This window comes from Delphinapterus leucas, chromosome 18, assembly GCF_059928025.1.
Source record: "Delphinapterus leucas isolate spDelLeu-1000000601 "Yukka" chromosome 18, BTC_Dleu_Yukka2, whole genome shotgun sequence".
NCBI classification, from domain to species: Eukaryota; Metazoa; Chordata; class Mammalia; order Artiodactyla; family Monodontidae; genus Delphinapterus; species Delphinapterus leucas.
Window position 1 is genome coordinate 55,925,395 of NC_143146.1, and position 27,040 is coordinate 55,952,434.

The following is a 27,040-nucleotide window of genomic DNA, read 5'->3' on the forward strand; positions in this document are numbered from 1 at the left end:
ATTCAGACAATATTACTGGTTGTCTAGCTCATCACTTACCATGTAGGGGCTGAGCTTTAATCTTTGTAAAGAGTTAGCGGATCTCCCTCTATCCCTAAATCCCATTCAAATGGAAAAGCACCCCCATTTCAAAAGTGCTTAAATGGTGGATGGATTAACTAATACATTGTTAAAGAATACTCATTGCACACTATCCATGACAGCAAAAACAAATACTATTTTAAAGTCCCACAGCAGGGACTGATTCAATACACTACAGCACATCTGTGGCATGAAGTATTAGGCAGTCATTAAAAGTTGTATTAAGAAAACATTTAATAACATGGGGAAATGCTCATGATTTACAATGAAAAAAAATGTATGGCTGTAAAACTGCCCATATAATATGCTGTACGTTTGGTAAAAATGTATATATGTGCACACAGGCGAGGCTGAAGGAAACACAAGAAAGTGTAAACACTAATTTCTGAGTGGTAAGATTGCAGGTGATTGTTTTCTTTATATTTTCCACAAAAAGAAAATGGCTCTTTTAAGATAAGAGCATTTGTGTGTGTGTGTGGGTATTGGATTTATAAAAGTTACCAATCTTCCATTCTAAACAATTGCTTTTGCTTCTGCATCACGTAGGATTATCATTAACCTTTTGGGGGAAGTATATTTGTCTCCAGAGTGGAAAATTTTGGTTTCAGATCTTGATTTTAGCTATATAGGTATCCATGTCTGTGTCAGACCATTTCAGTCAGCACTGAAATTTATGTCTGCTTTGGCTGTTTTCATGTCTCCAAACCCAACCTGTCAGCTTTATTAAACATGCACTAATCCTATTACACGCTCCAAATCCTCTAATGGCCAAGCAGGTCCTATCAGCTCCCGTCCTGACAAAAAGGCCTAACTGTAGGCCCAGCTCCAGCTGTGGAAACACATGGCGGGTTGGCAGTGAGGCTCCTGGTAAGGAAACTTCTCGAGTGTTTACTGGAACCAAAGACACTAACCCTGAAGCCAGCTTTGTCCAACTTTGACAGCAGTTCCTTCTCTAATCCTTCCTTGGGGCACATGCTGAGAAGAGAGTTTATGAACAGGGTTTCCTCCGACCATCAGTCCTTTCCGAGGGGGCTGGGTTGGGATGTGTGTGGTTTTTTTCACGTGCAATTCTGGATTTCACAGCAAATGGCGGGGATACGGCTAATTCACAGCAGAAAACATGGTAAACTAGCTGGAAGAAGGCAGCTGGGTGGGCACAGGAGGGTGGGGTCGGGGTAGAGGTGGGAACGGAAGCACCAGCAGAAAAAAAGCAACGTTACAGAGGCTGTAACTGGAACAAAAGGCCAGAGGCTGGGTGTGAGCATTTAATATGTGAATGGGGCCATACATTACAGGCTAAAGGAAGTATCAGTCCATGAAAAGTCCCCCTTCTTGATTTTAGACATCTACAGAGCAAGGGTGACCCCAGGCAGCTACAGACATGGGTCCATCTCTCCCTGAAGGAAGACAAAGTGGCTACTGATTTCCCAGTTGCGATTTTCAGGGGTCTCAAAGCTCCCTACATACCTACACGTATATACCACTCCCCTCAGACTTCTCCTCCCCATGGACCCAATCCTTCCAATAAAGGTCTTGTCTCCAGAGAGTTTAGGGAAACGTGCAAACCAGCTACCTCAAGCCCATTCTTTATTCGCACTGTGATACTGACCCAAAGGTGGAGAATGAGTCCTGATGGAATGAGACAGAGGACAAGCAAGTTTTGGTGAGATCGGGGCACAATGACAGAGTCAGCTCCATGTGGGGCAGGAACCACATCTATATTAGTCACCGATGGATTTCCAGAACCCAGCACAGCACCTGGCACGTGGAAGGATGGAGCAATAATAATACCCAACGCTTCCCGGCCACGTCAGCACTGCTTAGCAATGCTCACGATATCCCTACGAGGTAGCTGCAGTCACTACCTTTGTTTTAGAAGTGAACAGAATGGTGGCGCAGGGTGCAATGAATGGCCCAGGGTCCCCCGGACAGTAAATGGCGGAACCAGGACTAAAGCCAGGCTACTTGGTGCCCAGATCTGTTCTTAATCTCTACATTCTGCTGCCTCCTTCACTGAAGACTTGTTGATTTACTGAGTCCAAAAGGGATGGAAGGCGAAGTAAGTCAGACAGAGAAAGACAAATGTAATATGATATCACTGATATGTGGAATCTAATTTTTAAAAAAATGATACAAATGAATTTATTTACAAAACAGAAACAGACTTACAGATAGCAAAAACAAACTTACGGTTACCAAAGGGGAAACGTGGTGGGGAAGGATAAAGCAGGAGCTTGGGATGAACATACATACACACTACTATGTACAAGACAGATAACCAACAAGGACCTACTTATAGTACAGGGAACTCTACTCAATATTTTCTGATAGCCTCTATGCGAAAAGAATCTACAGGAATGAATATACGTATATGTAGAACTGAATCACTTTGCTGTACACCTAAAACTAACACAACAATGTCAATCAACCATACTCCAATAAAATTAAAAAAAAAAAGGGCTTCCCTGGTGGCGCAGTGGTTGAGAGTCCGCCTGCCCATGCAGGGGACGTGGGTTCGTGCCCCGGTCCGGGAAGATCCCACATGCCGTGGAGCGGCTGGGCCCGTGAGCCATGGCCACTGGGCCTGTGTGTCCGGGGCCTGTGCTCCGCAACGGGAGAGGCCGCAACAGTGAGAGGCCCACGTACCGCAAAAAAAAAATAAAATAAAATAAAAAATGAATTTAAAAAAAAAAGGGGGATGGAAGACTGTGTTAGAACACAGGCTGGGGGCCTTCGTACAGCCTCAGGCAGTGAGATGGTGAGAGGAAAGACCCCCAGGGGCCGGAAGGACCATGGCGTCTGCAGTCTCACCCCCAGTATCTGCAGGCGCACGCTCCCTGGGCTGGTGCTCCAGTTCCCTGCCATGCAGGCTGTGGAATGGGGCGAGGGAGGGACAGACCTTTGTGCTGAGGTGTTCCTTACTGTCTCCTCCAGTTCAAGGTCGGGGCCTCCAACAACAGGCCAGAAGCTACAGGAGGGAAGGATAGAGCCTGAGACTATGGTCCCAGTTTCCTGTGGGGTTTTTCTTCAGCCTTGTTTGATACATCAGTATGTATATACTCTCTTGTGCTTAACGTACCCAAAGGATGGTACGCACGTTCTGCAACTGGGCCAAGGGCTTGACGCTAGCAGAGGTTCCGCCATAGGCACCATTAGAATACACGGTTCATGGTGGCTTTCTGCCGCAGCGTGTGCTAAACTTGAAGACTGTTCTGGACACGGTATCTCTTCCATATGCTCTTAACATCTTTACTCTGACAAATTTAAAGACAACCTGAGGATTTACTTACTTACAGAGGCAACGTGAAAAACTGAAAAATCTTTTCTCTTTTGTGTTTTTGTTTTATTGTTGGGTGGGAAAGGTGTCCCACTAGACAGGGTAACCTTCAGTGCCACAGATACAACCTCTTTCCAGACTGCAAATGATTTCTGTAACTCCAGTGTGTGAGCTTGAATTATGCAAGTAGAGGAGGGGGCGGTAAAAGCTTTCCTGTAGCAGAAACAAAGAGGGGGGAGAAAAAATTCTTGGAAAGCTTCTAGACCAAATTGTTCTATACGTTGCCGGCTTAAGTAGCCACTTTATTTGATCCCTCCTAGCTGTTCCTGCATTTCTTGCATCCTCTCCTTTCCCTTCCACTTTCTCGCCGAGCATATGCAGGTTAAGGATCATGGGTGGTGATACCTCTGGGAGGGAGGTACCTGGGAGGAAGGTCATCAAAAGAGATGCAAGGTGAGGACAGATATCAAATTAATTACATTCAATAAAGTAATTAATAGTAAATTTAATTTTAAATTAAATTTTAAAAGTTTTTAATTGAAGATTTTGATATCTGTTATACGTAATGACCAGGGACCAGGTTAGTTATTCAGCAATCCTAGGGGTTAAGAGAGAGCTCGGAGACAGAGACCAAAAGAAAAATCATAGCTTTGCTTTTGAGGAAAGAAAATTGGTTTTGGAATAACTGAAATCTCTGAAGGATCTGTACTAAAGGCTAGTTTTAAACTTGGGTATACTAAAATATATCCCGTTCCAAATACAAGGAAAAACCCGCTTCAGATCTTAAGTGCAGTCCTCTTGGAGAAAAGGCCTTTGCAATTGATCTCAGCTTCTGGCTCCAATGCTTTTAGATTACTCTTTCAGAAACCTCTTCTCATGGGCGTGAGCTCACAGAAGGTCTTGTGCATGGGGACAAGGGTGGGCTTTGTAAGGGTGCCTCTGTTTGGGGACCTCAAGAATACTGAACAAGGTGTTGGTCAGATACTGTCCTTGCCCAATAAAATATAAAAACAGTAGAAAAGAATTAGTAACTGACTGACTCTAGGTGCGGCTACGTCTCATAAGCTTAGCTCTTGAGACTAAATAGGCAAAAGAGTTACTAAGTTGCAAAACCGGACACATCTTTTTTTTTTTTTCTGATACATCTTTGAGCGGCAGGTGTGCATCTGTCACGCTAACATTCTGAATGCCCAACAATTCTGTTAAGTCTGAATCTCCCTGCCAGACTTCATGACACAGCTATTAATATACAGAATCAACCAGAAACAAATCTGAGCAATGCAGACCAGGATTTATGGACGTGTTAATTACGGCATTATTTATAAAATTAAAAAAAATAGGAAGTTAAATGCCTAACACATAGGCACGTGGTTCAGTTAGTTCATATCTACATTACACAGCCATTAAGAACCATGTCTCTGAGGAACATTTACTGACAAGAAGAACACTCATGGTATAATGAGAAATCAATAAGGTACAAAATGGAAGACACTGTGATCATATTTATCGGTTCATTTATTTATGGTTTTTTCCCCTCTGGTCGTATGCATGCACGTGACTGGGAAGAACTAAGATAAAATACTGATGGTGACTATCTCTGAGTAATGAGATATTAGCTTATTTTTCTCTACCTTTGTATATACTTTTCTGTCATTTTCCAGTTTCATACAAACCTTTTCCTTTTCCAATAAAATATATTGCTTTAAGAAAGCAATTGTTAATTCTCACAAGAACACCTAGCTAAGCCAGCACCAGTCCACTATATAATTATTATTAATAAATGATAATATACACAGCTCCTATCCCTGCATGTGAACAATCACGGTGAAAATAATCAATATGTCTCAGTCAGTAACCTCTGGGCCAGAAGCTTTAAAGCTCATGATCTGCATTAAAATTCATCCTGTCAGAGCACTACCTACTATACTGAATATTCTGGTATTGATGCATGAAAAGGGGATTGATACTTGTCAAGGACGTACTCTGGGCCAGGTGTTCATACATGGGGTTTCGCTTGGTACGCTTCTGGATGAGGAAACTGAAGTTCAAAAAGGTCAAATCACTGACTCTGGCCACATGACTCCTCAGTGATCAAAATGGATTCAAACCCTCTCAGTCTGGCTTGAAAGCCCCCTCTCCTTTCACCACCACAGGGCTGGTGAAAACTTCAGATGACACGTAGACTTCATTTCAGACATTTAAAAATATCTTAAAATATTTTGCTAGCGCTCCGACCGTGTGGCCAAAATAACTGACCTTTGTTTCTTTTCTTTCACACAACCTAGTGGAGGTGCTGGGGAAACTACCCAAAGGAGACAACCTGACAGACAGAAAAGAGAAGGACAGGTGAATAATCCACCTACTGGGAAACGCTCGAAAGAAAAGGCAATTTTTTAGAGTTGCACAAACTAGCCTAGCCCTCTGCTCGGTGAGGGAGGAGGCGGCCAGCTGAGATGTCGGGCAAGTGCTACCAGACTCCATCAGTCCACAAATCTCTCCCCGAACCCGCCCCAGCGGGCAAGGTGCTGCTCCTCTCTCCTGCTTGGCCTGACTGAACCCCATTTCTCAACCATCATTTTTGGGGGTTGATTACAAAGCACACGTCATGGATTCTAGAGAGGTTTTTTTTTTTTTTTGCGGTACGCGGGCCTCTCCCTGTTGTGGCCTCTCCCGTTGCGGAGCACAGGCTCCGGACGCGCAGGCTCAGCGACCATGGCTCACGGGCCCAGCCGCTCCGCGGCATGTGGGATCTCCCCAGACCGGGGCACGAACCCGTGTCCCCTGCATCGGCAGGCGGACTCTCAACCACTGCGCCACCAGGGAAGCCCTAGAGAGGTATTCTTAAACGTTAAAAACTTTCCTCTAAGAGAGGACGACAGACCTTAAAGATGATCTCTTTTCACTCTTTCCACTTCACAATATATACCTTTTGACATTTCTCAAGAAAGAGCCTACAGACTAGATATTGTGTCAGGCCTATCTTTCCACGTAGCACCTAACTGAATTCAATCAGCAGATGAGTTTGTAATCCTAACAACATCCCATGTAGTTAGAACCTCACAATTACAAAGGGCTTCCACATCAGTGATGTCATTTGCTTCTCACAGTAAACCTGAAGGAAGGAAAGGGAGGTAATGTCACCCCCATTTTACAGATCAGGAAATTGAGACATACTGCCACTTGGTCTGGCTTATTGGATTAGACAGCAGCTTCCTTGGGAGGCACAGAGGGGCTGACTCTGAGGGGGGGGGGTGCATATGAAAGCTTCAAAGCGTGGCAGTAACGTGTCTCTGGAAAACAGGATCCTGAAAAGGGGTTTTCGGGTAAGGATGGGGTAATGAAATACTGGAGCGGGAAGACAAACTCTACTTAGGTCACACTGTTGCCTGTGGAGAGCTCTGGGTGAGTGGCTTCCTTCCCTAACTTTCTGCTTTCTCAGTCCTATCTATTCTTCAAAGCCAAACCCAAATCCCACAGATCCAGGAGCCGTTCTTGAGTATCTAGCACAGAGAGACCATAATAACAGCACCTTAAGATTTCCATGTGCCTTAGCTCATTACATCATGATAAGCTTTTGAGGTAGGCTGCAGAGTCAGTTTTACAAATGGAGAAAATGAAGCCCAGCGGGGTTCAGTAACTTGTCAAGCTGACACGGCTAATAAGCAGCCAAGTCTGGATTTCAAACTGCATCAAATCACAGCGGCCTCACCTTCCTGTACATGTATCCCATCTTGTATATTGCCTGCCCACGTCTCCCTTAGTTCATCAGCCTTTGGTTGTAAGTTCTTTGAGGGCAGGCACCAAGCCTTATATTTCTTTCTAACCACCCCCTCCCACAGTTAGCAGAGCCCCATGTACACAGTAGGTTCTCAATAAGCATCGTATGTTAAATATCTATTTGGTAGGAACAGTAGTTATTAAGAGGGATTTTTTGGTACTCTGAATGTCAGGGTCTCTGCTGTATATAATTAAAACAAGAGTGAACGTGGAATGTATAATTTCTCCTCGCTCTAGCTTAATCAGGCATTCATTACCATGTCTGATTCTGTGTTATGTGGAAAGAACGGCTTAGTTAAGCATTTTCTATGAAGAGGATAGTCAAATACATACAGATATCAAAGAGATTTTTAAAAAAGGCGAAAACAAAACCATCCAACATATGGAGAGACAATGATCTACATGGCGTACTGTTTCACCTGAGACTAAAGAACTTCCAAGGCAAAGAGAGTACTTGACTAATACTGGGAAATTCAAGGTACACCAAGGAGGAAGCAGAGTGCCAAGTGGGATCCTGTACCATTAGACTCTGTCTCAAGAGGACGGATGCTCTATGCAACCGATCGGGGTCAGAAACAGAGAAAGGTACGCTTTCAAGGGCTTTTCTGGGAGAAGGGGTTTGCTTTGAAACCTCTTCAGCATAGCAGCCATTTCACTACCCTCTTCATTGCCAGGCAAACTTAATAAAAACACATGCAGTATACAATTTATTACCCTGTTGGGTCTCATTCCATTTGCCCTCCCAACACCTCATTGGTCTATAGCTTTGAAAATATAAAGGGCTCGAATAAATTCACTGAGATGAGAATTTTTATGATAGAGCTTAGCTCAAGTACTCCTATGTCCACATCTGGTAACCTAAGCTAACAGTACCTACCATATTTTATTGCCAAACCACACATTAGTCATCTTAATAAGCCGCTGAGACGCAGAGCTTCTGACTTCCTTTGTGTTAAAAAGTGCCACGTTCTCGTGGGCTTTCAACCAACACCAAGCAAGAAGAGCAAACACCAGGTTTGTGGTACCTACATTTGTGTCCTCATGGCTGTGGCCATTGGTCTCGACCAACTCCTTGGTACCCTTCAACTGCAGATTTTAAGAAAAAACAAAACAAAAAAACCCAAATGAATAAGTAAGCATTATCTACTAAGTGTATGTCATCCTGTTAACCCTGATTTATCTGAGGCTGCCCTTTATGAAACTTCCAACAAGAAAAACAGATGGAGCACATAATTCTAACGAGTCTTCCTGAAGCCAGTTTGAGACCAATATTTTACGAAACCTGATGGCTGGCAAGAAATAAATGGGCATTGGTCATTATTTTTAAATAATAAAATTAGAAAGCAGTTCCACAGGCATAAAATGCATAAAATTCATTCTTAAGAATAATAAATGATTCCATTTCCTCGTTGTATTGCTATTAACTTCAACCCGGCAGTGTTTGCAAGTTGCCACCAGCTAAATGATGTTATATAACAATTATTCGAGAATTATGTTATTTCCCCTTGTTTTAACATGCCGCAGTGCTACTGTATGTGTCCTCCTTGAGAACCTATTTGAATGACTGACATGGTTTCTGGAGGTCTAAAACAAGACGATTTGCTTCTTTTTGGAAAGGAAGAATTGGGAACACATCTCCTTGGTCACTGAGGCATCAGAAGAAAAGCTATCTCTCAAACGAGATTTTTAACAGTGAACATCTGAAAATGCCTCTCCCTCAGAAGGCTTAGGAGTCATCAGTTATCGGGAGATTTCTGGAAACCTTTAATTGGCATGTTATCCTAGCCTGACTTGAAGCAGACACATGAAGACAGAGAATAAGGGCAAAGGGGAGCGGGCCTTGCAGCTGTTTGCTGGTATTTCTTCCTGGCCTGTTATGCTTAGGAAGCAGCATCTTCTACATCCTCTTTTTTATGCCTAAAATATTCATGGTGGGATATAAATGCGTCAAGTTTGAAAGAGAATAAATGCACCACCAATGTGTTTGATTCAAATGTTGGTTCTTTCGGGCTTTTGGTACACGTTAACATGAAAGCTTCTTTGATTTTTGTCAGGCGATCTCAGACTCCCAGCAAGAAAACCACACGCTCTCCATGCCAAGAGAGAGGCTCTGCCAAAGCAACGGCGCCATGGAGGAGCTGAGTATGGGGCAGCTGGCTGTGGGCCAGTGGGGCAGGTTAAGACTCACCTCCACATCATGCTCCTGCTTGAGAAAGAGGCATGCTGCCCTGTGTTCTCTGGGGCTACACCACTGATGCTTCTACACATAACAAAGACAAGGGAGCACAGGCAATGTGTGATACACACGAGAAGAAAAAGTGCGCCTCAGTGACAGCAGTGCCATCTGTTATCAGAGGGCACAAAGGGACTTAAAAATCCCTCTCTGTTTTCCTGTCTTAAGGTTTTCTTTTCATAGGTGTCCCTCATCTTCTCCTTTTCGTCAACCCTCTCTGCTTGTCCCACCTTGTAACTCGTGCTTCTGGGAGTGAAGAGCGGGGTTGGCTCAGAAGAAGGTTTTGTTACTTCTGCCCTCAATGGCCTGGCTCCCTGCTCTCTCCGGAGCTGCTGGTCTCCTCCAGACGGAGGGGCTGACATCTTGTCTGAGGATACCTGGGCTTGGGAACAGGCTCCAGGTGTTGGAAGCTACCACCTCTGTGAAGGACATGAAAGGCAGGAGCCAGTGGGGCCTGGTGGGACCTGGTGAAGCTGCATCTCAGCAAACAGAGAGCTTAGGGAATGAGCCTGCCTTCCCTGGGCTGAGGGCTACGCACGGTAAGGGTCTGCCCTCACAACCTGTTCCTTCTTTTCAGGATTTCCATCAAGTGGCAGTCACGTTAAAGAGCAAAATTCCACGTCTTCAGAGCAGGATGTGTCTTTTCCTGTGTGTGTGCGCGTCTATATAATACAGTAAGTCCCCTACATACGAACGAGTTCCGTTCCAAGAGCGCGTCTGTAAGTCCAATTTGCTTGTAAGTCCAACAAAGTTAGCCTAGGTACCCAGCTAACACAATCGGCTATATAGTACTGTACTGAACTGTAATAGGTTTATAATACTTTTCACACAAATAATACATAAAAAACAAACAAACAAAAAATAAAGAAAACATTTTTAATCTTACAGGACAGTACCTTGAAAGGTACAGTAGTACCAGCTACGTCACGGCTGCTTTTACGCTTGCTTCCGGACATCCTGGGCTTGAAATAAAGATACTGCACTGCTGCACTCAGTGCTGTAGAGTAAAGTACGCAAAAGCACGACCACTTGTAGAGGACGCACGCACGTGACAATGTACGCCAGACATGTGAACTGACTTATGTGATTGGACAGGCGAACGCACATTTACATCTTCGAAAGTTCTCAACTCGAAGGTTCGTATGCAGGGAACTTACTGTAGTAAGAGTCTAGGCCCAATCAAATCTCTGGGGGTGAGGCCATCTGTTTAGGCCCTGTCTATGCAGGCACTGAAAAGGTGTTTGCACGTATAGCTACTCTACACAAGTCCAAAGAAAGCTTTCTAAGGCATTGTTCAGAGAGGCAGAGGTGTGTTTTTAAATGTATGTCTGTGTGTGGCGGGAAGCTACAGGGAGATGGAAGGAACGTGTCCACTGCCTGCTCTCATCTACAAGGATGACAGGGGCACCGGGCAAGGGGCTCTCGGGAAAACAGTCTGGTGGCGAACAGCACCCAAATGCATTTGGCTGCTGTGGGCTCTCTTAAGCTTATGTATTCTCGGTGCCTTTGCTTGAAAAGGAGCCATCCCATTACTACAGCAGATTTAAAAATGCTTCCTTTCCAGTCATATTTCCTAGGTTTTTAATGATTTTAGTTGTTCTGAATCGTGTTCATGTTCCCCATTTATCTTTTTTTTTTTTAGGTAATGGAGAATGAAGTGTGATGCTTTACCAAAGCCTGTGTACGCGCATTGCTCTTTAAAAACGCATGCCATGACGACAAGGATATAGCAATGAATTCTGCAAAACTTAGCATCTATTTTTATGACTGGAGTTTGGATTTTGAATCAAAATAAAGGATTTGAGTCATTTAGAGAAAGGAATTCACCCCTCCTCATCCCAGTAAATCAAGGAGGCAGAGAGAGAAAATGTAAAACAACAAAGCTCAGAGCTATGTCTGTCCGATCAGGAGCAAATCTGGACCAAATCAGCTCTACTTTGTTGAAAGCCTTTGAATAATGTAAAAGAAGAAAGAACAGTGACTGCAGGTCTCTTAGACAGTAGGTCATTGTGAATTTAGTGATCAATATTTTTTCAGTTCAATCTAACTTATCCAAAATCATATAATGTAAGCCTCAGTCTAAGTTACTGAATCTATCTTAATCGTATAAAGGTAACGATTAGCTTTAGAAAGCATTTTCCTCCAAAGCTATAAAAGCTTATAAACTATCTAACATCTTCACTTTTCCCTCACAATTCACTTATACTTTTAGGGGAAAGTGACTGACAATATATTTTGAGTCCAAACCATTAAAAGGTTAAAAATCACTTGGAAAGTGACTGAGTCACAGCTGACTAGGCTCATACTCTTCCAACTTCATAGTTTTTTTTAAAAAAATATCACTTTTGAAGTTATATATGTTGTACAGAGGACCTCCTCATATACCACTGTGAGTGAAAATTTTAAAGCAACCTAAATTTGACTACCCCCAAAGGGCTACGGGCACTATACGTGATTTTTTTTTTCCCCCTTCCATTTGCCATTCATTACATCATGGGCAGCATGTGAAGGCCAGAAATAGGAAAGCATTTCAAGAGCTTTCTCAGCTTCTCGCGTGTAGATACTGGGCTTAGATTTCACTCAGCTGCCGAGCGATCCATCTCACCCTGCTGTAAGACGATAGTTTCAAATCTACTTATCAATGTCAGGCCACACTTTAGTATCAAAGAAAGCCAGGATGAAACGTTCAGATTTACAAACTTCATATGAAAGGTCTGTTGCTCACCCTGGTTAGATAAGCGCCCTGACGCACAGGGGAGAGATTTTTTTAAATGTCGCTATGAATCAGTCCTTCTGATCCAGGTGTCTGCAGGAGGATTGTGGGCTGTGCTAAACTCATTTTCCTTGCGATTAGACTTAAAAGGAAACTAGCTGCTTGCTGTGAAATTTATCTGCATTGCCAATGTTTTAAAACTTTATCGAAATTCACTTGTCTTCTGGAAGAAACGTTCACACATCGCTGGGGGGCTTGGGTGGTCTAAAGAGGTACCAGAGTGAAAACAGAGATGCTGCACATGAGATTATAAATTCTACCCAGCAAAGCTGCTAAGAGGTGGGGAGGGTCCAGGCTGGTCACTTCCAAGATTAACTGCAGCACTGTTTGCGTGTGTGTCGAACACGGGGGAGGCGTGTGTCCGTGTCTGAACTAATTCACGAGGCAGAGCTGTTGCATTCACTTACTTGTTCCTGGAGGACTTTGAGTAATGCCTGTGTGTGTGACTGCTCTTCCTTTGCTTGTTCCAATTCTGACTTTTTGCTGTTTAACTCCTCCTGGATGGTCAGCAATTGCTGTGAAAAGGATATTTAGGATAAGTAGGATTGAAGGCCAATGGAATACGGTAAGATATTGAAAACAACCATTCCAAAACACGAGGGAAAGGTTTGTACGTGTCTTAAAGCTTAATCCAGACTTCAGTTGACCTTTTTGAAATGTCTGTTTCACACACACACACCCCCCGTAGTGTAACGAGTGTGCAGTTAATGCCACAGTATCAGGCTGTTTGTGACACTGATGCACGCTTGTTTCAGTGTTTGTGAAGGCACCTTTATATTCCTTTAAACAGATGCGTATCTGTAAAAATATGTAGAATAGTGGTAAGAAACTAAGACATTGACAGCTGAAGAAATTAAATCATAAAGACACTTAAAATAATGAGTCAACTTGTCCGAGGTTACATCATTTTACATATGACCCTAAAGCTAGCTTTACAGTAGCTCTGTAAAGCTGCTTCACCAGGTGGCTGGGAGCACAAAAGAGCCTTTTACCTTCTCTGTTATGATGATGATGTTTTATTAGATCAGCAGGACTGAAGTCCAAACTGCCATCAATGTATCAGTCGAGAAAACTGCTGATACAAGCTGTCAAAACACTCAGCTATGGCCTGCACCGTTGTTTTGAAGCAGGGCCACTGAACGGATTGCTGTGAAGCCTTGAGCGCTATTTGCCCTATCAACTGTAATGCATGGGAGGCTTACCTGGCCTGCCAGGAGGACGGGGCTGCCCAGAACTAATTCTTTGGAACATGGTTATGTGCTAATATATACACAGGCTGGAGAGCACATTCAAGAGCTTCAGAACAGGCCCTGGAAGCAGCTATGTCGTATTCAGAGCTTCTTGACAACAAAGGGCTAGTCTGCAAAGACGGAAGTCTGTTTCTTCTGCTCCTGCACGCTACAAGTGCTGCACTAACGATACGAGAATGTCAGTGCGTTCCTGCCACGAGGGTAGCTGTCTCCACACCAAGGCTGCGACTTCTGGGGCTGGACAAGCTGGCTGCAGAGCTGCCTGGCCAGTTCTGAACTATCAAGGCCGGAATAAACACTGGCACTGGATTCCTGACGCTTAAAGTTGCCAAGTGGAAGGATTAAATTAAATCTTCAAAACTGCTAGTTTTGCGGTACGTTCTCGGGGAGGAAGTGCTCAGAAAAACACCCTGTGCCTTAACCCCTGGGCTTGCGTGTCCTGCTCCCTCGTCCGGTGCTGGCTGTAGGTTTAAGAACCTGCTTTGGTCCCCCAGCACAAACAGTGACTTCCTTGCAGTTTTCAAAACACTCAGCGCCCCTTATTTTACCACCTGCCTGTATCATACTCACATATGGTGCAATACACGCAACCCACACGGGCTCCCTTCACACGTTACGTGATTCCATTGTGCACCAACTGATAAAAGTGCAGAAACCCGGGGGCCATATTGTACTCTGGCACCATGATAAGTAATGAAAATGACCATTTCCAAACAGTGGGGAATGACCCTGTTTCTCTATTCTCATTCATGACCAGCCCCAGAACAGTTCCGAGAGGATCTGGTGCTCTGACTTCCACGATGCCGAGTGGATTCTTATGTCATTAGACAATTTCGAATCCACTCCTTAAACCTCCTTTAAAAATGAGCCAAATGAAGGACAGGAAATTGTCTTCAAACATAGGTAGCTTATGTTCACTCAACTGCAGCACTCGAAGTAGCAAAATTTAGAAACGACTGATGTCCAGCAGAGGGGGGCTGGCTACAGTAACGATGGTGCATCTGTACAATGGAACACCATGCAGCCATTAAAATGAAGTTGCACAAGTGTCTCCGGACATAGAATTAACTCATAATATACTGTTCTCCACATGAAAAGTTCAGGCTATGAGAGGGTTTCACTGAATTTTGCAAACTATTCATAGAAATGAATCTGGATACTGTCTCTGGGTGAGTGGGCTTATGGATCTTTCTTTCTGTTAGTTTTGCTTGTAATTTTCTGGTATGTCTGTAAAGGAGCAGACACTGCTTTAGTAAGAACAGCAACAAGAGCAAACAAATGGACTTAATTAAGGCTGGGGAAAGGACAAAGAAAGGAAAACCACTTGGACACAACTCTCAGCTGTTATTACCAACACTGTGAATAGGTCAGAGGGGAAGTGAGAACTCCACTGAGTCTGCCATTTCATCCACACATTTACAACACTGCTTCATGCTATTAAAACGTGCGTGCGCTCGTGTACACACACACACACACACCCTTCCCCTGACCTCACTTCCCATGTAAGCTTCCATCCGTTCTCACTGTTCCTTGGAATCACACTTTTTTTTTAATTTAAAAGTGTGATTCCAAGGAATCATCCCCAGTTCCTTTTCTTCTCGTATGTAGGCAACTGCTTTCAACGGTTTCTTTTTTATTTGAATGTGTTTTTCCAAAATATATACTGTTGTTTTGAGAGTATGCATTTGTATGTTAAGTGATAGTGTTCATATTTCTTGTTTACTATGTTTTTAAGATCCATGTTGATATGTATATATATCTAACTATTGCTTCTGGTGGCTGCATACTATTTTACGGGACACGTCCACCCAGTTATACCTATTCCTCTCTCCCGGTGAAAGCCACTCAGATTATCTCCAATTCTCCTCCCCCTGTATAAGGCTGTAGTGGGAGATGCTAATGCTTGTCCCTATGGCCCTGTGGGAGACTTGCCCTGGTGCACATCCAGCAGTGGAGCTGTCGGTCATGGGGCATGCCTGAGGAGTTCACTGCCAAAGCTGCATCACGGAATGGCTGTACCAGCCTACCCGCCCACCAGTGCTATAAGAGTTACTGTACCCCACACCCACACTAACACTTTGCATTATCCAACTTTCTAACCTCTGTCAGGCTAATAATATCAAGATTCTTCACCTTGGGACTTGCCTGGTGGTCGAGCGGTAAAGAATCTGTCTTCCAATGCAGGGGATGTAGGTTCGATCCCTGGGTGGGGAACTAAGATCCCACATACCATGGGGCAACTAAGCCCACCTGCCACGGCTACTGAGCTCGTGCGCCTCAACGAGAGAGCCCTGCGTGCCGCAAACTACAGAGCCCGTGAGCCACAACGAGAGAGAGAAAACCCGCATGTCACAACTAGAGAGAAGCCCGTGAGCCGCAACGGAAGATCCAGCGTGCCTCAACGAAGACCCCGCGTGCTGTAAGACCCGATGCAGCCAAATAAATAAATTAATTTATATATTTTTTAAAAAAAGATTCTTCATCATTGAAAAATCTCATACTTCTCTGACCCCCTGGGGTTTTATGCATCTCACATGTCTGCCAGCTTTTGAGGTTTACTGACACTTCTTTAAGGGAGAGTCAAGGGTAGTGGTTCTTAAATCTGGAGAACTTTTCAAACACACTTATTCCTGGGTCCCACAGAAGACCAATTAACTCAGAATATCTAGGGGACGGACCCAGGCAATAATATTTTTTAAAAAAACCTCCACAGGGCTTCCCTGGTGGCGCAGTGGTTGAGAGTCCGCCTGCCGATGCAGGGGACACGGGTTCGTGCCCCGGTCCGGGAAGATCCCACATGCCGCAGAGCGGCTGGGCCCGTGAGCCGTGGCTGCTGAGCCTGCGAATCCGGAGCCTGCGCTCCGCAGCGAGAGAGGCCCGTGTACCGCAAAAAAAAAAAAAACAAAACAACCTCCACAGATAATTTTAATATGCAGCTGGGAAGGAAAACCACTGTCTCTTTAAATGCTTATTTAATCCTGCTACAACGTTGCTTCTGTCCAGAGTACCCTACTCAGACTCTGCTCTTACTAAAGTCACTAACGCTTTTCTAACGGCCAACTAGGATGCCAGGTTCTGCTTGCCTTGGCATGTCCTCTCTCTCCAGGCGATCCTGTTCACACCCATGGCTTCAACTGCACGGGCTCGGCTCCTGCGCTCCTGCTTTTCAAAGCTGACCTCACAGCCTCCGCCCCTCCTACTGCCCACCAGACCCTTTCCCTACAGTGTTCCAAACTGTGCTTACTATGACCCCTCCCCCACAAGGCTAATTCTATTCCCCTGGTAACCAGAGTTAAAACCTTGAGGTCCATGCCCGCCCTTTCATCACGCCCACAACCTCTCTGCCCGTTCCTCTGCCTTCTCTCCAACCATCTTCACTGTCATGTTTAGGATGAGCATCTCTCTTCTGGATCTGCTTTTTCCTCCTGTCATTCACCCTACACTCCTGAGAAAATTGAATCAAAGTGCTCCTGTGCTTAAAAAATACCATCGATTCCCCGATCTCTACTGGATAAAATCCAAACCACTGGCTGTGTCGTCCTTCCCCAGACATGCTAGGTCCTTTCATGACTCTATGAAAAGCTCACTACCCAGAATTCTGCCTGGCAGATTCCTATTCATTTTTTAAGCCAACTTAAAGAATGTTTTCGGGCTGACGTCAATCCATATGATGACTTTATACGATAGAAAAGAGCCCCATCCTCTAGGCAGATAGGACCCTTCAGTAAGGCACATGGTTGGGCAGTAGAGTAGGGGCTTGATTTCAACCCCTTTCAACCCATCTGGCCTGGTGCCCTTGTCCAGGGCAAAACCTGCAGAACTATAAGCAGTGGTCTTGGTTTCTTCCTCAATAAAGACCCCCTCTGATCACCCAAGCAAAGTGAGTGGTTCTAACCTCCATGCTCCAAAAGCACTTTTATACGATATATTACATTTCATAGATATCTCCCCAACTAGCCTACATCCACCAATGGTAGGGTCAATAACTGGGTTACCTCTAACACACAGCAGGTGCTGAATGAACGAATGAGTAAAGAGGTGAATGAATGCTTGCTCTGGTTTCCCCAATTCTATGAGATTAAGCCACGATCTAGCAAAAAAACAAAAGAAAAACAAAAAAACCACACACACACACACACACACACACACACACACACACAAAAGCCAAAAACGAGAACAACTACCTGAGGATCTATCACTGGGTAATTTATTGTTCTAGACATATGGGTATATGAAATCTTCAGAGGAAAATAGCACTTAAGACATTTTGATTCTTTACTCTGGAAGTTCTAGATACCATCCTTAATCTATAGGGGAGTATTTCTTTTTTCTTTTTTTTTTTTTTTTTTGCGGTACGTGGGCCCCTCACTGTTGCGGCCTCTCCCGTTGCGGAGCACAGGCTCCGGACGCGCAGGCTCAGCGGCCATGGCTCACGGGCCCAGCCGCTCCGCGGCATGTGGGATCTTCCCGGACCGGGGCACAAACCCGTGTCCCCTGCATCGGCAGACGGACTCTCAGCCCGGGAATATTTCTTAAAAGTCTAAGAAAATCCAATCAGTGAATTTATTATTATGTAATTTCTTCCCCATGTTCCACCAAAAAGCATACAAATAAACCAAAACCACCACTAGAGGAAAAACAAAATAAACACCCCTGGACTATTTTCTGCATTCTTTCAAATGAATTGTTTCTTTTGTTTACAAAAGGTAAACTCACGCATCTAACATTTATGGATTCAAAACCGTGGTGATTCAAAACTGTGATTGTTCATATGACTAGATGTCTTATAAAAACAATGAGATAGTCTGCAACTAGATAATTTAAGTCAGCCTTTCTGGTCTTTTTTCACTTGAAATCTGTGAGACTGTATAATATTCTTTCTAGTTTGAATTTTTAAGTTCCAGAGTGCCTCAATTACAGAAGTTCACAGGCAGCTAGAACTTAATCAGAAGAGCCTCTCGGTTGGACCGGCTGACTGCAGCATAATTTTAATTTAACACTGGGAAGTGTGGCATTAAACAGATGCACTATTACATTTTTGGTGGTTACAATTGAGTGTGTGCCAATTAGGCAATTATCCATATGCCAATCAAGTGCAAACACTCTGGCGGACAAAAACAGGTAAATAAACGCCGAACCTGACACATCTTCATATTTCCAGGCCACTGATTTAATAGGATCATTTGTAATGCTCTTTGGGGATGTAGACTTCCGTGTGTAATGGGTCTTTCTCTCTGACAAATCCGAAGAGCATTACCAGTGTTATCTGGAGCCCCAGAATAAGTGAGGTCACGTTTCCATTTTTACAGATGGGCGATTCATAGGCACCCAGAGGTTAAATCATGTATCCGAGGCCACGGTATCGGGGAAAGACCTACCACTTGCACAACTCGATTTTCCTACTTCAAACTGTGGTTTCTACCCTGACAACCACACTGATCCGTCAATTTGAAATGGAAATCAGGACATGCCAGACTTAAAACCTTCCTAGCAATGACTTCTACCTATGCATTCACCATTTCCACTTAAGACCGAGGCTGCTGGAGACGTGCCTTTGTGTATCCTTCTGTGAGTGCTGTGGTGGATTTCACTTTCCGTTAAAAACTGTAACCCTTTCCTTGTCTTTTTCCCTTAAATTCTATAATTTTGTCACTAAGGTCAAGTCTTTATATAGCTAACATATGAGATGAGCTTAGATTCCATGAAAGCCCCGGACTACGGAGCAGATTCTCTGTATGAAAGAACACCGGCAACGTCTCATGACAAGCTGACACTCACTGAATAGTGCCGCCTCAGGAATCTCTTGCAGGACTGGTGAGCTGCTTGGGGATGGAGCTGCTGGGTGGCATGAAACTGAGAGCATCTGACTTTGTGTCTTCCATGGCGGTGGAGGAGTACTCTTTCTAAATTCACGGTGGTGGCAGGTCACGTGAACTCGTGCCACTAGGTAGATATAATATATACCGACAGTGACTGACACCTATACACAAACACACACACACACACACACACACACACACATTTTCTCTCTTTCCCTCTTCCCCTAATTTCAAGATTTCCCCAGCGACTGGCTCTATATTCAGTTCTTTTAAAACAATCCAGTAATATTCAATTATCAATCAAGCAAGCAATCATTCATTTATCCATTCTTTCAATCCTCACTTATCTCCTAAGTACACAGTGCTGGGCTAGACAGTATGCAGGACACGGAGGAAACAGAGTAGCCTGTCCTCAAGATGCTGGGTCACGAGGATGCTAGTCTATCCACTAAAATGAATTTAGGGTGGCACAAAATACTCTAAAAGTGGCTACAACCAATGTGGTTTCCCTAGGAGATTCTTGGGGATCAGTTCAGGTGTTAGGAGAACATGAGCTCAGGGGATCCATTTTGAATCAGAACTTGTTCTCTACTCATTAGAAATGAGCCACCAAATACTAATGCTTGAGGTCTGGAAATATTTGAGCCCATACAGTGTCATCAATTTTTAATGTGTTTTTGCTCTTTTGATTCCGTTTTAATAAATGTTATTCCATCTCGGTAACTTTGCTATAAATTCGATGCCCTACTTAGTGGGATAAGCCTTTAAAGGCCAGTAGGATATCGCCTAAGGAAATGAGGTCTGCTGGCTTCCAAAGACAGTTTTCCACCAAAGGCCAGGGTGGGTGTGACTATGTCTGGACAGACCAATCAGCAGTTGTTTTAATGTCCAGACCGTGGGGCGACGCCTGCGGGCATCCAGCATCACCATGTCTGCACACCTTGTCTCCAACCCCATTACTCCGTGTATTTCAGCCTGCTATCTGAATCCCCCCCGGTGGCCAGTTCTGCCAGATCATTTTCATCTGGCAGAACTGGCCACTGGGGAGTGAGGTGAGGGGATCCGCTCATTCGTCCCTTCCTCCTTGGTGAGATCCTGCTACCCAAACACAGCTCCCTGCTTCTGCTGCTTTTCTCCCCACGCTCTCCAGACCTTCCACCCCTCAGGCCTGCTTTGCTTCTCACAGACTTCAGAACCACTTAGGAAGGGAAGCCGCGCTAGGTCCCACTGCTGCAGTCTGCCTGTTCCCACCTCACGTCTAACACTGAATCCCGAGCCAATCCCTGATTGTTGGGAAAAGCCTGAGATGTAAAAAATCAAGTGCATATTATCACAACCTAAGAGCAAGGCTTTGCCTAAAGGCCAACACATCTAACAGTATTCCTGAGAAAGGAGAGAAACCTGGCTCAGGGGAAGGACAGTCATTTACTACCTGGTACTCACTACGTTCACTTTTCTCCTTGGGAAAAAAAGAAAAAAGATGGAATTGAACTAGTTTGAATTTTTTTGTCGCACGAGGTGGTAAGACTACTCCAAACTTATTCTTGTTTAAAATGTCATCTGCTTCTGCCTGTGGATGAAACCGCGCTTCAATTTATATCAAGGTCCGAGGGCTTGGTTTATCCATCCCAGTGCCTCCCCCTCTGCCAACAGCTCAGTGACCCCTGGGGGAGAAACATCTTTTGGAGAGAACCCCACCATTTAGATGACTGATAGCAGGAACACCAGATCATAGGAATGAAATTGTGCTCAGGGCCTAATACCCTATTACACCAGGCTATGCATATTTAATTCCTTGGGTCTTTCCTCATAAATCAATTCCTTCAGGCCCTTAATCTCGTCAATATCTTTTCTGATATTGAATTTTAAATGCCATTCTCATTGCTAGGTAGAAAGGCAATCTCTTACTCGTGATGGGATCAGGTTTCACTTACAACTGAGAGATGCTTGGAGGAGCCTGGCCCTGTTCCCTGACCCTGCTGTTAAGATCCTAATGTCGGTCAGAGACAAACAGCCCAGGCGCAGGTCTGACAGGGCTGGCCCTCCAAGAGGTCAAGACAAGGAACCCTAGGGTCATGCCTACTGGTACCCTGGGAGCCTGGGACAGCTCTGGGAGACTGGGGAGAAGGCAGAAGTAAGTGTTTTCAAGGGTGTGGATCCTCAAGAGGGTCCCTGAGACATGAGGCACCCTGCCACCCACCCAGGGCGGTGTGCTCTGACAGGGGTTCCCCTTCTCTGAACAGACGAGCAAGGGCCTGACCGAGGACACACACAGTGTGCATACACTGGAGCAAGATCTCACGGGACGTGGGCGAAGGGAGGCCACGGGCCATGGGTTCTCTGGAAGGGAAGCATACAACCCGGAGAGCAAGGGTTTGGAGCTGGAATGTTTCCAGGTTCTCTGAGGCTGGCCCCTAACACTGGTGTTTCCCCTGCTACAGGGTAAGGGAAGAATCCTTGAATTCCGTGAGCTGTGCAAAATTCCCGAAGGGAAGCAGGAGCGATAAATGTAAGACTTCAAGAGTGACCGAGAATTGGGTAACGCAGGTAACCACTGAGGTGCAGATTTGGGGGCCTAAGTCTGCAGGCAGTGGAAGGACTCCAAGGGCGGGGCTCTGGGCGCTGTCGCCCTCGGGGCAGGAAATAAGCAGGTGCGACTGCGCAAAACTTAATGGTAATCAAACTAAAGGAAGGTCCATCCACTGATTATCAGCGTGCACCAGCAATTCTAACATAATCAGTGATAAAATCCTTAGTTGATCTAAAGCCTAACCAATTACTGCTGTTACTGATAAGAGTCAATATACACGTGCACGCTTCAAATGAGCAGTTTCACTTCTTACCCTTTAATAAACATACTCGATGTAGAAACGAATTTGGAAAATGTCAGTATCACAGTCTGCTCCCACCCTCCCCCTCCCCCACCCCCATATGCTCACACGGGACTCAGCTACACCCAGTTTTTGGATTTTGAGCTTGTCTCAGACACAGTGTCTCCAATCCCTGTAGCACTACATGTATTCTTACATTTCTACAGTAGATTCGAAATAAACAATGCTGGCACAGTTATCGCAAAGACTGAGAGCTAGAACTGAGCTACTTCATTCCACAGGACCTCTTAAAGAATTTTTATGTCTAAAATTTGAAACAGGGAAACATGGTGAGAACCATGAGTTGTATTATTTTTGTTGAGTGCAAATTTTAGTTCTCATGTTACATATTTTTACTGAATTTTAATATTTTACAAGTTGAAATGAGTTCTTTCAAAACTGTTGACTGTTTGCCTTAAAACTAAAGGACAGATCAAGAAAATGTTACCAAATTAGTGGTACTATTAGTAGTTGCCTAAATTGTGTCTTTTGCATTTGGGTTTGTTAAGATTCACGTATTTACTGGACAGTTATTTACAGACTGTAATATATTAACCATAATCAAAAGATCAAAGTTCAAACTGTTAGGTGGGTTAAAAAAATTATTTAATAGAGAGTTGTGATTTTTTCCTTACATTGTACTATTTTATTTAAAAATGTTTTACAGGCATAATTATATGTGAAATTCAATATAAGAAAAATCTCACTGTATTTCTTTCTTGGCCACTATTATTACTTGTTTCATTTCATGATTATTACTGAAAATAATTTTGTCCTGTACCAGAGGAGGATGTTTAAAAAAGGACCCCCTCGGAGTGTCAAGTTACACTAGGCACACCCCTGGCACGCAGCCCAGTGTCTGGGCAGGAGAGGAGATAATGACCTTGGGAGGGGAGAAATGTGTCATCAGACTTGGTTTTAGAGACCATTTCCTTTACTTGGATATCCTCCTGGGAGGGCCTTGTGTAAAAGACAAGGTACCCTTTGGCATTTGTATAATCCAATGGAGTTACTTATCACGATACACTATACCCCAATAAGGCAACATTATTATGAAAAGAAATACTGCCAAGGATTGGAGAAAAGGCAAAAAAAATAAGCCCCAGGTCATTGTTTCAAGGTTAACATGGTTAGCTCTATCGCTGACTTGCTGTGTGACCTCAAACAAGCCACTTTACTGCTCTGGTCTCCTCTTTCCCTCACAACTTTCTCATGAGGAATGATTTATCATTTGCAAAGCAACACATCAATTAATGTCTTGCTTACTGAACGCAGGAAAAGATGCAAAAGTGGCTTAGAAGACTCAAAAACCTATTTTCTCTTCTTCAGATGATTTTCTTTTTAATAGCGTGATTTGCAGTGTCGTTTCAACTTCCTGTTTTTCACTTCCCTCACATGTTAAATAAAGATGACAATACTCACGAGTGGGACATTTTGAGACTAAAGAACATCCATTAATATGTGAGGCTCCTTAATGGCAAAGGGTACTAAGTTAAATGAAAGGGCTGTTACTATCCTCTTTGCAAAAATGGACACACTAAGGTCAAGTGAGCAGGCCCTACATGAGTGGGCACTCCTGGGGATTAATATTCATAGCGGAAGGTCTGTTGTTCAGTCCCATCCTGGCCATGCTGGTCGTCCTCCTTCAGCCAATTTTCAAAACACAGGGCCAGCCAACTTGAATTAACACCATTCATGCAATTCCCAAGAGAAGGTGTCAAATGTGTTGCTGAAGTAGGAATATAAATCAGTGATATTCCCTCCGTTGCCTCTGCTGGCAATTCCACTGCAAACGATAATCCAATTTGCTGGGATTTATTTATTCTTGTCACTTTTTTTTGGCAGTTATATAAGGTGGTCATCACCCCAGCCTCTGGGCACATGTACAGCTGTTAATGTAGAAATTTAAAATATTAACATGCTTTCCAGCCAGGTTGGCCCATTTACTTCAAACAAGAACCTAATTGCACAGCTGGGTCTTGCATTGTGCCCCAAAGGCCAAAAGAGATTTGTTCTTTTTCTGCAGGGTTTATAACCCAGTCACAATCAGAGCTTATAACTAGAAAACCCTTTATGGGTGACTTGTGACCAAAATCCCGTGGCCATCTTTGGAGTTGGCTTATGCAAAGTGATCTGGGGCTAATTCAGTTCAGCCCGTGGAGAGCCAAACCATGTTCTTTCTGGCATCAGTAACAGATGCTACCATCATCAGTGACCACCTTGACTGCAGTTTTAGGAAAGCAGCTTTTGACTTAATGGTTACAGAGTAAGAACGTGGTTTTGAGAGCTTTTAGTTGAATCCTAATTGGTGAGAAAGTTGTAATGATCTAACATGTAAATGAAGAGAGAAAATACAGCTGAAAGTTCTATCTCTACATCAGCCACAGATGTCTGACTAAGGATGGACATGGGTCATCACCTATGTTGCCTAACTCTTGATTAATGGTAGAACTTGAGTGAAGCTAATTCAATGATAACAATCTTCCCAATTTTCTTTTGTTAGTGCAAGTTGACGTTTTTATGGCTAGGAGACTCAGACATCTAGGGGCAGGGTGAGGAGAGGAGAGCTGTCCCTGAACTGAGTGCTTTGAATCTTTAGTGGCTCTGCAACAAGGTTTGCAAATAATGGGCACATTCGTCTGTCACAGAGAAGGTGTGAGGCAGAGGATGTCCGCTCGTTCCCTGAAGTCTCCACGTTATTTTAATACACTGGGGCTGGTCTGGGACCCCTCATTAGGAGTCTCAGAGTAACCAGAACCTCGTGGAGGTCTCCAAGTTTCACCTGTTCCCTGTTCCAGAGCCAAGCCCTGGGGAGACAGGTGAAGGCCTCACCAGATAAGGACAGTCTCCCTGAGGGGCTTTAACCACCTGCAGGTGGTCTCCGTGGCAGTAACTTAGCCTCTGGACTATCTCAGGTTTGCCCAGTCCCTGAACTGCAGACTGTATCTAAGGAAAAAACAAAACCGCAGCAACAGTAGCAGCAGCTGCAAGAGAAAAGCTCAACAGAGGCTGACTGCCATTGTGAAATGTGCCACATATTCTTAATATCTGGGGCTGAGATCCACTGGGTAAAATAAAATATAGCACCACCCATTTTGCATAGATCTCAAGGATGCAGACAGAAAATTACCATTTTAAACCAATCTTCTCTGCTTCTGCACCATTAAACATAGGAAGCACTAAAGAAGTGAGCTGAATCACTCAGACCCTTTACAATAAATTGTGTCAGCATGGCCATGAATGATAACAGCAAAAAAGGGTCCCAAGGTATAAAAATTAAGAGAAATTAAAGCTGTAGCTCTACACTTAATATCTACCCTGTGATGATGTGTTCCTCCAGCCTTAGCAATCCTTCAACTTGAGATCGGCGATTGCATGCAATTTAACATTACATGTGGGAAGTCTACCCATGTCCTTTTAATGAAAATTTCAATCGTAGGTTTTGCTGAAGTCAGCTGAAAGGCCAGCTTCTAACAATGATGGCACAGAAAAGATGATCTTGTGTGATCCACAGCTAGTTACATGTGCATTCTAGAAACAGGGAAATCAACACCAAGATTAGTGTTGATGACTTTCATTTTTTTCCAAAAGAAAGAATAGGGAGACCACATTTTTAGGGACTGCCAATAGACTCTATATAGCAGTGATTTTTACTTCCTGATGATAATTTGAAAATGTAAATCATGATACAAGTAAGTGACATAAAGCAGTTATATTCTAGTCCAAGTGATTATATCAGGATTAAGAAGGATTATGTGATAATTACTTTGGGAAGTTTAAAGAAAACCACCTGTTTTGCCACTGAGTTCACTGTGGATAATCTTTAACAAGATATGAAAGTTTTCTTTTATTCCAAGTTGTTACAATCTTCATTTTTTCTGTAGTTTCATATTATGAATGGATATTCAGTGGCTATTAAAAAGACTGTATTATTCGGGTTTAACCTGTTAATGGGATTGTATCATATTAATAGACTTCTGCAATGTTGAACCAACCTTGCATTCCTGGAATAAATCCAGTTTGGTGGTTTATAAAATACCAGATTAAATTAGCTTTTAAAAAGGAATTTTAAATCTATGTTCATAAGTGAGACTGACCTGTAATTTCCACCCCTCTTTTTTACTGCCTTTGTCCTGTTTTGATATCAAGTGTACTAGGTACACTAGCCTTATGAGTTAGTTGGGAGGCGTTTCCTCCTTTTCTATTCTCTGAACAATTTTGCAAAAGACTGGCATAATCTTCCTTGAATGTTTGGTAGAACCTTCCAGTAAATCCATTTTGGATCTGTTGCTTTGATGTAAGATTTTAAGCTTCTAACTCCAATTTTTTTATGAGATCATCCAGGCTTTCAATTTTTTCCTGATTTAATTTTGATAAGGTTTTCTTTTCTTCCTTTAGGAATTTGTTTATATCACCTGAGTTTAAAAATTTGTAGTAAAACTATTCCTGATTTTTTCATAGTTCTTCAATCTCTGTTACATCTATAGTTATAACTCACTTTCTTTTAAAACACTGTTTATTAAGTTATTCTCTTTATGATCAGTGTTGCCAAATTTTTCCATTCTATTAGTGTTTTCAAATAGCGACATTTGGCTTTGTTGATCTTCTCTAATGTATGACTCTTTGTTATTTTAGTAATGTCTATCCTTATCTTTATTTATCTTTCCTTCTTTGTGTTTATTTATTTTTTTTGTAATAAGAGTTGGATGCTCATTCCTGTTTCCAGTTTTCTTTTTTCATTAAACAGACATTTAAAAGTTTAAAATTTTTCCTCTAGGTTCTGTTTTAGCTGCATCCCACAAGTTTTAATATGCTGTATTTTAATAATCAACTACTTCCAACTATTTTAAAATTAAAACTCTGATTTCTTTTTAGACCTGTGGATTTAGATGTGTGTTTTAAAATTTCTAAGTATATAGAATTTATTTTAGTTATCTTTTCTGACATTGATTTCTAACAA

At 43.3% G+C, this 27,040-nt stretch overlaps 1 protein-coding gene across 4 annotated transcripts in view; it reads right to left on the reverse strand.

Moving 5' to 3' along the window:
• The window catches only part of ENOX1 (ecto-NOX disulfide-thiol exchanger 1), a 630,834-nt gene that overhangs the window by 54,244 nt on the left and 549,550 nt on the right, over positions 1 to 27,040 (reverse strand). For all 4 annotated transcript variants that reach the window (XM_089899512.1, XM_089899514.1, XM_022574895.3 and 1 more), the window contains 2 exons: positions 12,549 to 12,656; positions 8,165 to 8,221 (listed from right to left, as the gene is read on the reverse strand). In XM_089899512.1, the coding sequence (XP_089755638.1) occupies positions 8,165 to 8,221; positions 12,549 to 12,656 (165 nt within the window). The remainder of the gene's footprint in view (positions 1 to 8,164; positions 8,222 to 12,548; positions 12,657 to 27,040) is intronic.